General features: G+C 33.4%; 1 protein-coding gene across 1 annotated transcript; it reads right to left on the minus strand.

Annotated features, from left to right (window-relative positions):
• Positions 1-4,127: 4,127 nt before the first annotated feature.
• On the minus strand, positions 4,128-9,317 carry LOC143364992 (uncharacterized). Its single transcript, XM_076805004.1, has one exon. It carries the CDS (start codon positions 9,315-9,317, stop codon positions 4,128-4,130), a length of 5,190 nt encoding a protein of 1,729 aa, XP_076661119.1.
• Positions 9,318-17,117: the final 7,800 nt, after the last annotated feature.

A 17,117-nucleotide genomic window follows, 5' to 3' on the forward strand; every position in this document is an offset into this window, starting at 1 on the left:
GAATATACTAGAATATAGCAGAATATGCCAAAATATACCATAATATTACTCGAATATAGAAGAATATGCCAAAATATACCATAATATTACTAGAATATAGAAGAATATACGAGAATATACCAGAATATACCAGAATATACCATAATATTACTAGAATATAGAAGAATATACGAGAATATACCCGAATATACTAGAATATAGCAGAATAAGCCAAAATATACCATAATATTACTCGAATATAGAAGAATATACGAGAATATACCATAATATTACTAGAATATAGAAGAATATACCAGAATATACCATAATATTACTAGAATATAGAAGAATATACCAGAATATACCATAATATTACTAGAATATAGAAGAATATACGAGAATATACCTGAATATACTAGAATATAGCAGAATATGCCAAAATATACCATAATATTACTAGAATATAGAAGAATATACGAGAATATACCCGAATATACTAGAATATAGCAGAATAAGCCAAAATATACCATAATATTACTCGAATATAGAAGAATATACGAGAATATACCATAATATTACTAGAATATAGAAGAATATACCAGAATAGACCAGAATATACCAGAATATACCATAATATTACTCAAATATAGAAGAATATATAAGAATATACGATAATATTACTAGAATATAGGAGAATATACCATAACATTACTAGAACATAGAAGAATATTCGAGAATATACTAGAATATAGCAGAATATACCAGAATATACTTGAATATACCAGAATATACCATAATATTACTCGAATATGGAAGAATATACGAGAATATACCATAATATTACTAGAATATAGAAGAATATACCATAATATTACTAGAATATAGAAGAATATACCAGAATATACCATAATATTACTAGAATATAGAAGAATATACCAGAATATACCATAATATTACTAGAATATAGAAGAATATACGAAAATATACCTGAATATACTAGAATATAGCAGAATATGCCAAAATATACCATAATATTACTCGAATATAGAAGAATATACGAGAATATACCATAATATTACTAGAATATAGAAGAATATACCAGAATATACCATAATATTACTAGAATATAGAAGAATATACCAGAATATACCATAATATTACTAGAATATAGAAGAATATACGAGAATATACCTGAATATACTAGAATATAGCAGAATATGCCAAAATATACCATAATATTACTCGAATATAGAAGAATATGCCAAAATATACCATAATATTACTAGAATATAGAAGAATATACCAGAATATACCATAATATTACTAGAATATAGAAGAATATACCAGAATATACCATAATATTACTAGAATATAGAAGAATATACGAGAATATACCTGAATATACTAGAATATAGCAGAATATGCCAAAATATACCATAATATTACTCGAATATAGAAGAATATACGAGAATATACCATAATATTACTAGAATATAGAAGAATATACCAGAATATACCATAATATTACTAGCATATAGAAGAATATACCAGAATATACCATAATATTACTAGAATATAGACGAATATACGAGAATATACCAGAATATACTAGAATATAGCAGAATATACTAGAATATAGCAGAATATACAGGAATATACCAGAATATACCAGAATATACAATAATATTACTAGAATATAGAAGAATATACGAGAATATACTTGAATATACTAGAATATAGCAGAATATGCCAAAATATACCATAATATTACTAGAAAATAGAAGAATATACGAGAATATACCTGAATATACTAGACTATACCAGAATAGACCAGAATATACCAGAATATACCATAATATTACTAGAATAGAGACGAATATACGAGAATATACCAGAATATACTAGAATATAGCAGAATATACTAGAATATAGCAGAATATACAAGAATATACCAGAATATACCAGAATATACCATAATATTACTAGAATATAGAAGAATATACCAGAATATACCATAATATTACTAGAATATAGAAGAATATACCAGAATGTACCATAATATAACTAGAATATAGAAGAATATACCAGAATATACCATAATATTACTAGAATATAGAAGAATATACCAGAATATACCATAAGAATTACTAGAATATACCAGAATATACCTGAATATACCTGAATATACCAGAATATAGCAGAATATACCAGAATATACCAGAATATACCATAATATTACTAGAATATAGAAGAATATACGAGAATATACCTGAATATACTAGACTATACCAGAATAGACCAGAATATACCAGAATATACCATAATATTACTCGAATATAGAAGAATATATGAGAATATACGATAATATTACTAGAATATAGGAGAATATACCATAACATTACTAGAATATAGAAGAATATTCGAGAATATACTAGAAAATAGCAGAATATACCAGAATATACTTGAATATACCAGAATATACCATAATATTACTCGAATATGGAAGAATATACGAGAATATACCATAATATTACTAGAATATAGAAGAATATACCAGAATATACCATAATATTACTAGAATATAGAAGAATATACCAGAATGTACCATAATATTACTAGAATATAGAAGAATATACGAGAATATACCAGAATATACCAGAATATACCATAATATTACTAGAATATAGAAGAATATACGAGAATATACCCGAATATACTAGAATATAGCAGAATAAGCCAAAATATACCATAATATTACTCGAATATAGAAGAATATACGAGAATATACCATAATATTACTAGAATATAGAAGAATATACCAGAATATACCATAATATTACTAGAATATAGAAGAATATACCAGAATATACCATAATATTACTAGAATATAGAAGAATATACGAGAATATACCAGAATATACTAGAATATAGCAGAATATACTAGAATATAGCAGAATATACCAGAATATACCAGAATATACCAGAATATACCATAATATTACTAGAATATAGAAGAATATACGAGAATATACTTGAATATACTAGAATATAGCAGAATATGCCAAAATATACCATAATATTACTAGAAAATAGAAGAATATACGAGAATATACCTGAATATACTAGAATATAGCAGAATATACCAGAATATACCAGAATATACCATAATATTACTAGAATATACAAGATGTTAAGGTCTCGCTGGCTAAACCAAGCGAGATCTTCTTGTTTATTGCACTTGGTGCCGACTACACTCGAAGGACCACCCAACTGATGTGGGACTGACTTGACACTTAGTGGTTCTGGGTTTTCACAACTGAATTTATTGGAAATGGCCGCGTAACTTAATACAGTCTCCCTGCTCGGAGAACTCTATGCTACTCTATGGTTTCCTCCTTGGAGGACTCTATGTTTCAGCCTGCTTCCTGCTTGGAGGACTCTAAACTTCTGGTCTGTTTTTGCTGCGGTCCCTGGCACCTTCGAAAACCGCTCCCCGTTTCCCCTTTCCTATGTGCCCAAGGGTGGGGCCTTAGGGGCGGTTCCCGATTTTCCGAGGAGTCGGAAAATTGGCTGCCCCTTCCAATGCGCCCGAGGCGCGCTGTCGTTGGTGGGGTTACCGGGCCGCTCGCGCTCGCGGGTGGGCGGGTGTCCGCTAACGACGGGAAATTCCGGCCGGTCAGGACAGCTGTTGCCGATTCCCGGTTACTCTCGCCTTGGGACTTTATGGTACGGTATCTTGGACCTGGGAGACTAAAACGATGGCATGGCCTTCACAACCTTCTAAATCTCTTTATTTTTATGTGCCACATGTTGGCTGCAGACCGGTCCGCTAAAGAAATTACAATAGCTCGATGCTTGAAAGAAATTGCTGAAAACTCCCAGATGGTCGACCGTACCATAAAGTCATTTGTAGGGTTCTTGCCCTAACATACCGCCCACCTTGAACATGTATAGCATGTTCAACTATATCTATACAAATGGCAATTCGCCACGCAATTGACGTACATCTTCATCCAACTAGCACTCTTCTCAGTGTGATCCATGCATTCCTTAGTACCTACGATGCGTTACATATAAGCTACTGCTATTTACTATAACCTACGTACGCTATGTGAATATTACAATATTTACAAAGATAGAAATTTACACTATACATGACTATGCAACACTTCGTGTGATAACTCTAAGCGATCCAAGGGTATTATACACAGTTTTGTCACAGGTCGTTTAATCGTTCCAGTTGAGGTTCTGACAGTTGCTACCCGAATCACTCCATCGTTACCAGGGTGGACCTGAACGATTCTACCCATACTCCATTGTAACGGGGGTAGATTGTCCTCCTTGATGATGACCAAAGGGTCTACAGCTATTTTCACGGTTGTGGGATGCTGCCATTTGTGTCTTTGCTGTAATTGATGTATACATTCCTTCTGCCATCTTTGCCAGAAATGCTGGACCATTTGCTGGACTAACTGGTATCGATTGAGTCGAGTGACCTTAATATCTCGTATGTCTTGAGATGGCAGTGTTGTAAGAGCAGTACCAATCAAAAAATGTCCTGGAGTTAAAGGGTTTAGGTCGGTGGGGTCTGAAGATAATGGTGAAAGTGGACGTGAATTTAGGCAGGATTCTATTTGCGTCAGTAGCGTATAAAGCTCTTCGAACGTGAGCCTCTGATCTCCTATAACGCGTGTGAGGTGATATTTCGCAGATTTGACTGCTCCTTCCCACAATCCACCAAAGTGTGGAGAGTGTGGTGGAATTAATCGCCATTCGATGGATTCCCGATTTAATGCGTTCGCGACTTTCTCGTTGTGTTTCTTATCCTTAATTAGTATGTTTAGTTCAGCTAACTCGTTTCGCGCGCCAATGAAGTTTGTACCGTTATCGGATACGATACAATGACATCGTCCCCGTCGGGCAATAAAACGTCGGAAACAATTAATAAACGCGTCGGTACTTAAGTCGGTAGCTAATTCTAAATGTACGGCTTTCGTAACGAAACATACAAAGACGCACAGGTATGCCTTAACAGTCACCTTACTTCTCGTTCTCTCCTTTGTAAGAAAGGGACCTGCGTAGTCGACTCCACAGGTAGAAAATGGTCGCGCGGGGGTGACTCTCGATGCAGGTAATTGACCCATCTGATATGATTGACTCAATGGGTTTACTCTAAAACACCTTATACATTGTCGTATGGTTCGTTTCACATTGTTTTTTGCTGAGACTAGCCAATACCTATTTTGTAATGAAGTTAGTACCGCCTGACATCCCGCATGCATTAACCTCTGATGCTCGTGATTTATTATTAAATCCGTTAACGGATGCTTTGATGGCAATATAATGGGATGTTTCTGATCATAATCTATGGGTGCGTTCGATAGCCTTCCGCCCACCCTGAGTAGTCCGTTATTGTCCAGAAATATATTTAAAGAACGTAATGAACTGGATTTTGGAAGTGCTTGTTGCTTTTGTAGTGATGTGATCTCGGTCGAGAATGCCTCCCTTTGTGCTAGCTGTTCTAAACGCGTTCGCGCTGTATTTATTTCTACAGGTTTCAATGGACCCGTTAGCGAACCTGATGCGTCATCTGCTGAATTTTTGATCCTATGTCCCATGATTTTTGTAAACCTGAGACAGTATGCTATACTTCTGACTAAGCGCGTATACGTTGAAAATCTGCTAATAATACTATCCTCTGCAGTCGATGCAGTCAGTATAACCGGTTTCATCTCTCTCTCTTCCGGAATGTCGGTCGGTTTATCTGATGTCCTAGGCCATAGATTTGAGCTATTTTGTAACCAAGTGGGACCTACCCACCAAATGGTTTTTTCGTGTAACGCTCCTGGTTTCGTGCCTCGCGAAATTAGATCTGCAGGGTTGTCTTCTGACGCTACGTGTCTCCAACTATCAATTGACGTTAGACTTTGAATTTGTGATACTCGATTGGCTACGAAGGTTTTCCATCTGTTTGGAGAGCTTCGAAGCCAAGCGAGAGTGATTGTTGAATCTGTCCACAGGTATTCCTTACACTTTACTGTTTCTAGTGCTAGTCTAACTTTGTTTACTATATTTGCTAGTAATAATGCACCGCATAATTCTAATCTCGGTAATGAAATTGTTTTGAGAGGTGCAACCCTGGACTTCGCGCACAATAATCGCGTTACCCATCTACCTGACCGATCTCGAGAGCGCAGGTAAGCACAAGCCCCGTACGCCCTTTCGGATGCGTCTGAAAAACCATGCAGTTCTATGCCATTTAGGCACTCTGAAATTACACATCGCGAGATATTTATTGCTTCTACTTGACTAATATCTTGGCGGTATTGGAGCCATTGACTGTGCAAGTCCTGCGGTATTGATTGATCCCAACCTATCTGAATTTGCCATAGTTTTTGTAGGATAATTTTCGCGACTATTACAATGGGGCCTATCAGTCCTAATGGATCAAATATCTGAGCTATTTCGGACAGAATGGTACGTTTTGTGATACGCTGGTTCTGTGGGGGTTTTACTATAAATATTAAGTTGTCGGTCGTCGGTGACCACAAAAGGCCTAACGTTTTTGGATCTTTATCCACGGCGATTTCTCGATTGCTCTCTGTACTGTCTGTTGTTGTTACTGTTGGACAATTGCTTGCCCATTTGCGAAGGTTCATACCAGCCTGTGAACAAATTTGCGTCAGTTCTGTCTTGAGCGTTTCTATTTCGTATTCTGTTTGAGCCCCAGTTAATAAATCATCTACATAAAAATCATTTATTATGACCTTACTGCTCGTCGGATATATGTGGGCACATGTTAATCCAATTTCCCGCAGTACACGAGTTGCTAAGAAAGGAGCGGATGCTGTGCCATACGTTACTGTGTTTAGTTCATACTCTTGAATTGGGAGATGTGGCTGTGCTCGCCATAAAATTCTCTGATATTTTCTATCTGCTGGATGAACTAAAATCTGCCTATACATTTTAGCAATGTCGGCCGACAGGACGTATCTGTTGTATCGAAAACGAATTAAAATGGAAATTAAATCGCTTTGAACTGTCGGGCCTACTAATTGAGTGTCATTCAACGAGAGGCCCGATGAGGATTTCGCCGATCCATCGAACACGACACGAAGTTTCGTTGTCGTGCTGCCTTCTTTGAATACGGCGTGGTGGGGAAGATAGTAGGCAGACTGCTCTTGTGTCCCTTGTTCAATGCGCGACATATGTCCTAACGTCTCGTATTCTAACATGAATTCTGCATACTGCTCTCTTAGTTCTGAATGTCTTGTTAATTTTTTCTCTACTGAATATAACCGCCGTTCGGCTTGCGCTCGCGAAGTTCCTAACTCGTTTACGTTTGATTTAAACGGTATTCTAACGTTATATCTGCCGTCCTTGTCTCGTCGCGTTGTATTTCGAAAATGTGCCTCGCATTCATCGACTATCTTTGTTTCGGCTGCAGTTACTTCCTCTATATCCCAAAATTTTTCCAATTGAGACTGTAGGTCATTGAGTGTGATTAAATGGCACCTATTGTTTCGTACTGTCCTCTTGTCTGTCCAGGTAAGCGTGCCCCCTAAGACCCACCCGAGTTGAGTTTTTTGCAAGAGCAGGTTCGACTGTGACCTGTGTTGACCGACACATAGCAATGTCCAAAATAGACCTGCTCCAATGAGCATATCTATTGGCCTTTGTACATGGAATTCTGGATCGGCTAACTCTATGTGGTTCGGAATTTCTAGTTTTTCCCTATGCATTTGAAAATTAGGCATGTCTGATGTGATGGCTTCTATTGATAAACATTGTACCGTGTGTTGAGATTTATTATATCGCGAATGAATGGTTACTGTTGCTTTACCCTTGATGGAATTTACCGCCCTTCCTAATCCTGTCACTGTAGAATCTATTGCAATCGGTTTGATGCCGAGTCGTTGGCAAAATCCTGTGGTGATGAAGTTTGCTTGGGACCCTGAATCTAATAACACTCGGCACTCATGTGCTTGACCCTTTTTGTCCTTAACTTGAACTATCGCTGTCGATAGCACGGTATGCCCTATTGTGTTTGCTACGTTAGCTACTACTACTGGTGGTTCTCGCGAGTCTGAATCTGCTGTAACCGCGTAGCTCTCTTCTACGGGTTTGCTGTCGGGATTGTGTAATAAGGAATGATGCTTCCTTCCACACTGTTTGCAATGGCTCCGTGTACACGCCCTGACTTGATGCCCCGAGACTAAGCAATTGAAGCATAGCCGGGCTTCTTGAACAATTTTTGTCTTTTGACTTAAATTGGAGTTTTTAAATCTCTCGCAATGGTATATCGCGTGACTTGCCTTGCATACGGGGCACCCGGCTGAATTGATTACGTGCGAAGCTAAGTAGTTGTATCGGGGGGTGTTACTTGGCACTCGAGGTCGCTGGTCGACTCTGGGTGCAGCTACCGGAAGATTGACCGCGATATTAGCTAAATACTTCGATCGTTCTTCTATGAATGCGGAAAACTGACTGAATGAAGGCATTTTCGATTGAGAAATGATCCTTTTTTCCCATTCTCTCATGGATACTTGGTCTAGTTTTCGGGACAATAGCGGAACCAACATGGTGTCCCAAGTTTCAATCGGTTCACCTAACGACATTAACGCTACCCTGTGATTTGTAGCGTCGTCAATAAATTCCCGCAAGGTGACTTCCGATTGCTTCTGAACGGATTTTAAATCTAGTAACGAATTTACATGGTGTCGCTTGAGACTTGTGGAGTCTTCGTATCGCGACTTTAGTAATTCCCACGCCTGTTTGTAATTTGTTTCAGAAACGCCTAATGCTTGAATGACGCGAGCCGCTACCCCCTTGAGCGATGAGTTTAAATAATGGAACCGTTGGATGTCTGTTAATGAATTGTTTTCGTGAATTACTGATGTAAATGTATCTTTGAATTTCAACCAATCACTATAATTGCCATCAAAGGAAGGAAGTTGCAACGTCGGTAATCTAATGTGTGTGGTACTGCTATCTGTCGCCTGCGCGGATATCGGACTGACGGTGGTTGCTCTACTGTGATTCGGAGTAGACCGCGCAATGAAAGTTTCTACTTGATCTACGAGATCGAAATACGCCGTTTCGAAATCGTCTCGCTCGGTCGCGTGCATTTGTTCGGCGTCTGTTCCAGCTACAAGTATCTCGATTCGCGTCTGGACGCGATTGAAAGTGTCATGAAGACCTATGTTCGCTTCTAATCGTTTCTTAAGCGAGCCTACCGAGGTCGTGGTCGCGGATTTGCTAAGGAACGTCCTAAACCGCGTGAGCGCCGCCTTGACCGTTCCGCGTTCGATTATCAATGTTTTTAGATCTTCCGCCATCGCGCTTTACTGACGCAAATAGAATAACAGAGGTACTTATTCCTTGGTACTGCTGTCGGCGTGGTGGTTGCACTGGAATGTTGTTCTCCAGGGATGCTGATCTGTTGTGGTGCTGCACTGTTGTGGTGCTGCACTGCTGTGGTCCTGCACTGCTGTGGTGTTGCACTGCTGTGGCGTTCTCCAATGATGCTGATCTGCGGTGGTGCTGCACTGCTCTGATGCCGTCACCTCGTTGTTGCAACTTTGATGTGTTGCGATGCTGAAGCCTCAGGAACAACTTCTCGTCACTGAGCTCTATCCGGCTCGAAGGACCAAATGTTAAGGTCTCGCTGGCTAAACCAAGCGAGATCTTCTTGTTTATTGCACTTGGTGCCGACTACACTCGAAGGACCACCCAACTGATGTGGGACTGACTTGACACTTAGTGGTTCTGGGTTTTCACAACTGAATTTATTGAAAATGGCCGCGTAACTTAATACAGTCTCCCTGCTCGGAGAACTCTATGCTACTCTATGGTTTCCTCCTTGGAGGACTCTATGTTTCAGCCTGCTTCCTGCTTGGAGGACTCTAAACTTCTGGTCTGTTTTTGCTGCGGTCCCTGGCACCTTCGAAAACCGCTCCCCGTTTCCCCTTTCCTATGTGCCCAAGGGTGGGGCCTTAGGGGCGGTTCCCGATTTTCCGAGGAGTCGGAAAATTGGCTGCCCCTTCCAATGCGCCCGAGGCGCGCTGTCGTTGGTGGGGTTACCGGGCCGCTCGCGCTCGCGGGTGGGCGGGTGTCCGCTAACGACGGGAAATTCCGGCCGGTCAGGACAGCTGTTGCCGATTCCCGGTTACTCTCGCCTTGGGACTTTATGGTACGGTTTCTTGGACCTGGGAGACTAAAACGATGGCATGGCCTTCACAACCTTCTAAATCTCTTTATTTTTATGTGCCACATGTTGGCTGCAGACCGGTCCGCTAAAGAAATTACAATAGCTCGATGCTTGAAAGAAATTGCTGAAAACTCCCAGATGGTCGACCGTACCATAAAGTCATTTGTAGGGTTCTTGCCCTAACACAGAATATGCCAGAATATACCATAATATTACTCGAATATAGAAGAATATACGAGAATATGCGATAATATTACTAGAATATAGGAGAATATACCAGAATATACCATAATATTACTAGAATATAGAAGAATATTCGAGAATATACTAGAATATAGCAGAATATACCAGAATATACTTGAATATACCAGAATATACCATAATGTTACTCGAATATAGAAGAATATACGGGAATATAAATAGATATACTAGAATATAGCAGTATATACCACAATATACCAGAATATACCATAATATTACTCGAATATAGGAGAATATACGAGAATATACCTGAATATAGCATAATATACCAGAATATTCCAGAATATACCATAATATTACTAGAATATAGAAGAATATACCAGAATATACCATAATATTACTAGAATATAGAAGAATATACCAGAATATACCATAATATTACTAGAATATAGAAGAATATACCAGAATATACCATAATATTACTGGAATATAGAAGAATATATGAGAATATACCATAATATTACTAGAATATAGAAGAATATACGAGAATATACATGAATATAGCATAATATACCAGAATATTCCAGAATATACCATAATATTACTAGAATATAGAAGAATATATGAGAATATACCATAATATTACTAGAATATAGAAGAATATACCAGAATATACCATAATATTACTAGAATATAGAAGAATATACCAGAATATACCATAATATTACTGGAATATAGAAGAATATATGAGAATATACCATAATATTACTAGAATATAGAAGAATATACCAGAATATACCATAATATTACTAGAATATAGAAGAATATACCAGAATATACCATAATATTACCAGAATATAGAAGAATATATCAGAATATACCATAATATTACTACAATATAGAAGAATATACGAGAATATACCAGAATATACTAGAATATAGCAGAATATACTAGAATATAGCAGAATATACCAGAATATACCAGAATATACCATAATATTACTAGAATATAGAAGAATATATGAGAATATACCATAATATTACTAGAATATAGAAGAATATACCAGAATATACCATAATATTACTAGAATATAGAAGAATATACCAGAATATACCATAATATTACTACACTATAGAAGAATATACGAGAATATACCAGAATATACTAGAATATAGCAGAATATACTAGAATATAGCAGAATATACCAGAATATACCAGAATATACCATAATATTACTAGAATATTGAAGAATATACGAGAATATACCAGAATATACTAGAATATAGCATAATATACCAGAATATTCCAGAATATACCATAATATTACTAGAATATAGAGGAATATACGAGAATATACCTGAATATACCTGAATATACTAGAATATAGCAGAATATACCAGAATATACTTGAATATACCGGAATATACCATAATATTACTCGAATATAGAAGAATATACGAGAATATACCAGAATATACTAGAATATAGCATAATATACCAGAATATTCCAGAATATACCATAATATTACTAGAATATAGAAGAATATATGAGAATATACCACAATATTACTAGAATATAGAAGAATATACCAGAATATACCATAATATTACTAGAATATAGAAGAATATACCAGAATATACCATAATATTACTAGAATATTGAAGAATATACGAGAATATACCAGAATATACTAGAATATAGCATAATATACCAGAATATGCCATAATATACCATAATATTACTAGAATATAGAAGAATATACGCGAATATACCTGAACATACTAGAATATAGCAGAATATAATAGAATATACGAGAATATAGCAGAATATGCCAGAATATAACATAATATTACTAGAATATAAAAGAATATACGAGAATATACCTGAATATACTAGAATATAGCAGAATATGCCAGAATAAACCATAATATCACTAGAATATAGAAGAATATACGAGAATATAAATGGATATACTAGAATATAGCAGTATATACCACAATATACCAGAATATACCATAATATTACTCGAATATAGAAGAATATACGAGAATATACCAGAATATACTAGAATATAGCATAATATACCAGAATATTCCAGAATATACCATAATATTACTAGAATATAGAAGAATATATGAGAATATACTTGAATATACCTGAATATACTAGAATATACCAGAATATACCAGAATATACATGAATATACCAGAATATACCATAACATTTCTCGAATATAGAAGAATATACGAGAATATACGATAATATTACTAGAATATAGGAGAATATACCAGAATATACCATAATATTACTAGAATATAGAAGAATATTCGAGAATATACTAGAATATAGCAGAATATACCAGAGTATACTTGAATATACCAGAATATGCCATAATATTACTCGAATATAGAAGAATATACAAGAATATACCAGAATATACTAGAATATAGCATAATATACCAGAATATTCCAGAATATACCATAATATTACTAGAATATAGAAGAATATACGAGAATATACCAGAATATACTTGAATATACCAGAATATACCATAATATTACTCGAATTTAGAAGAATATACGAGAATATACGATAATATTACTAGAGTATAGGAGAATATACCAGAATATACCATAATATTACTAGAATATACAAGAATATACGAGAATATACCAGAATATACTAGAATATAGCATAATATACCAGAATATTCCATAATATTACTAGAATATAGAAGAATATATGAGAATATACCATAATATTACTAGAATATAGAAGAATATACCAGAATATACCATAATATTACTCGAATATAGAAGAATATACCAGAATATACCATAATATTACTAGAATATAGAAGAATATACGAGAATATACCAGAATATACTAGAATATAGCAGAATATACTAGAATATAGCAGAATATACCAGAATATACCAGAATATACCATAATATTACTGGAATATAGAAGAATATATGAGAATATACCATAATATTACTAGAATATAGAAGAATATACCAGAATATACCATAATATTACTAGAATATAGAAGAATATACCAGAATATACCATAATATTACTGGAATATAGAAGAATATATGAGAATATACCATAATATTACTAGAATATAGAAGAATATACCAGAATATACCATAATATTACTAGAATATAGAAGAATATACCAGAATATACCATAATATTACCAGAATATAGAAGAATATATCAGAATATACCATAATATTACTACAATATAGAAGAATATACGAGAATATACCAGAATATACTAGAATATAGCAGAATATACTAGAATATAGCAGAATATACCAGAATATACCATAATATTACTAGAATATAGAAGAATATATGAGAATATACCATAATATTACTACAATATAGAAGAATATACCAGAATATACCATAATATTACTAGAATATAGAAGAATATACCAGAATATACCATAATATTACTACACTATAGAAGAATATACGAGAATATACCAGAATATACTAGAATATAGCAGAATATACTAGAATATAGCAGAATATACCAGAATATACCAGAATATACCATAATATTACTAGAATATTGAAGAATATACGAGAATATACCAGAATATACTAGAATATAGCATAATATACCAGAATATTCCAGAATATACCATAATATTACTAGAATATAGAAGAATATACGAGAATATACCTGAATACACCTGAATATACTAGAATATAGCAGAATATACCAGAATATACTTGAATATACCGGAATATACCATAATATTACTCGAATATAGAAGAATATACGAGAATATACCAGAATATACTAGAATATAGCATAATATACCAGAATATTCCAGAATATACCATAATATTACTAGAATATAGAAGAATTTATGAGAATATACCACAATATTACTAGAATATAGAAGAATATACCAGAATATACCATAATATTACTAGAATATAGAAGAATATACCAGAATATACCATAATATTACTAGAATATTGAAGAATATACGAGAATATACCAGAATATACTAGAATATAGCATAATATACCAGAATATGCCATAATATACCATAATATTACTAGAATATAGAAGAATATACGCGAATATACCTGAACATACTAGAATATAGCAGAATATAATAGAATATACGAGAATATAGCAGAATATGCCAGAATATAACATAATATTACTAGAATATAAAAGAATATACGAGAATATACCTGAATATACTAGAATATAGCAGAATATGCCAGAATATACCATAATATCACTAGAATATAGAAGAATATACGAGAATATAAATGGATATACTAGAATATAGCAGTATATACCACAATATACCAGAATATACCATAATATTACTCGAATATAGAAGAATATACGAGAATATACCAGAATATACTAGAATATAGCATAATATACCAGAATATTCCAGAATATACCATAATATTACTAGAATATAGAAGAATATATGAGAATATACTTGAATATACCTGAATATACTAGAATATACCAGAATATACCAGAATATACATGAATATACCAGAATATACCATAATATTTCTCGAATATAGAAGAATATACGAGAATATACGATAATATTACTAGAATATAGGAGAATATACCAGAATATACCATAATATTACTAGAATATAGAAGAATATTCGAGAATATACTAGAATATAGCAGAATATACCAGAGTATACTTGAATATACCAGAATATGCCATAATATTACTCGAATATAGAAGAATATACAAGAATATACCAGAATATACTAGAATATAGCATAATATACCAAAATATTCCAGAATATACCATAATATTACTAGAATATAGAAGAATATACGAGAATATACCAGAATATACTTGAATATACCAGAATATACCATAATATTACTCGAATTTAGAAGAATATACGAGAATATACGATAATATTACTAGAGTATAGGAGAATATACCAGAATATACCATAATATTACTAGAATATACAAGAATATACGAGAATATACCAGAATATACTAGAATATAGCATAATATACCAGAATATTCCAGAATATACCATAATATTACTAGAATATAGAAGAATATACGAGAATATACCTGAATATACCTGAATATACTAGAATATAGCAGAATATACCAGAATATACTTGAATATACCAGAATATACCATAATAGTACTCGAATATAGAAGAATATGCGAGAATATACCAGAATATACTAGAATATAGCATAATATACCAGAATATTCCATAATATTACTAGAATATAGAAGAATATATGAGAATATACCATAATATTACTAGAATATAGAAGAATATACCAGAATATACCATAATATTACTCGAATATAGAAGAATATACCAGAATATACCATAATATTACTACAATATAGAAGAATATACGAGAATATACCAGAATATACTAGAATATAGCAGAATATACTAGAATAAAGCAGAATATACCAGAATATACCAGAATATACCATAATATTACTAGAATATTGAAGAATATACGAGAATATACCAGAATATACTAGAATATTGCATACTATACCAGAATATGCCATAATATACCATAATATTACTAGAATATAGAAGAATATACGAGAATATACCTGAATATACCTGAATATACTAGAATATAGCAGAATATAATAGAATATACGAGAATATAGCAGAATATGCCAGAATATAACATAATATTACTAGAATATAAAAGAATATACGAGAATATACCTGAATATACTAGAATATAGCAGAATATGCCAGAATATACCATAATATCACTAGAATATAGAAGAATATGCGAGAATATAAATGGATATACTAGAATATAGCAGTATATACCACAATATACCAGAATATACCATAATATTACTAGAATATAAAAGAATATACGAGGATATACCTGAATATACTAGAATATAGCAGAATATGCCAGAATATACCATAATATTACTAGAATATAGAAGAATATACGAGAATATAAATGGATATACTAGAATATAGCAGTATATACAACAATATACCAGAATATACCATAATATTACTCGAATATAGAAGAATATACGAGAATATACCAGAATATACTAGAATATAGCATAATATACCAGAATATTCCAGAATATACCATAATATTACTAGAATATAGAAGAATATACGAGAATATACTTGAATATACCTGAATATACTAGAATATAGCAGAATATACCAGAATATACCAGAATATACCATAATATTACTAGAATATTGAAGAATATACGAGAATATACCAGAATATACTAGAATATTGCATACTATACCAGAATATGCCATAATATACCATAATATTACTAGAATATAGAAGAATATACGAGAATATACCTGAATATACCTGAATATACTAGAATATAGCAGAATATGCCAGAATATAACATAATATTACTAAAATATAAAAGAATATACGAGAATGTACCTGAATATACTAGAATATAGCAGAATATACCAGAATATACATGAATATACCAGAATATACCTTAATATTACTCGAATATAGAAGAATATACGAGAATATACGATAATATTACTAGAATATAGGAGAATATACCAGAATATACCATAATATTACTAGAATATAGAAGAATATTCGAGAATATACTAGAATATAGCAGAATATACCAGAATATACTTGAATATACCAGAATATACCATAATGTTACTCGAATATAGAAGA

This window comes from Halictus rubicundus, unplaced genomic scaffold (assembly GCF_050948215.1).
Source record: "Halictus rubicundus isolate RS-2024b unplaced genomic scaffold, iyHalRubi1_principal scaffold1208, whole genome shotgun sequence".
NCBI classification, from domain to species: Eukaryota; Metazoa; Arthropoda; class Insecta; order Hymenoptera; family Halictidae; genus Halictus; species Halictus rubicundus.

Excerpts from the sequence above, each read along its gene's own strand:
- LOC143364992 (XM_076805004.1), bottom strand. The coding sequence starts at position 9,317 with ATGGCGGAAGATCTAAAAACATTGATAATCGAACGCGGAACGGTCAAG.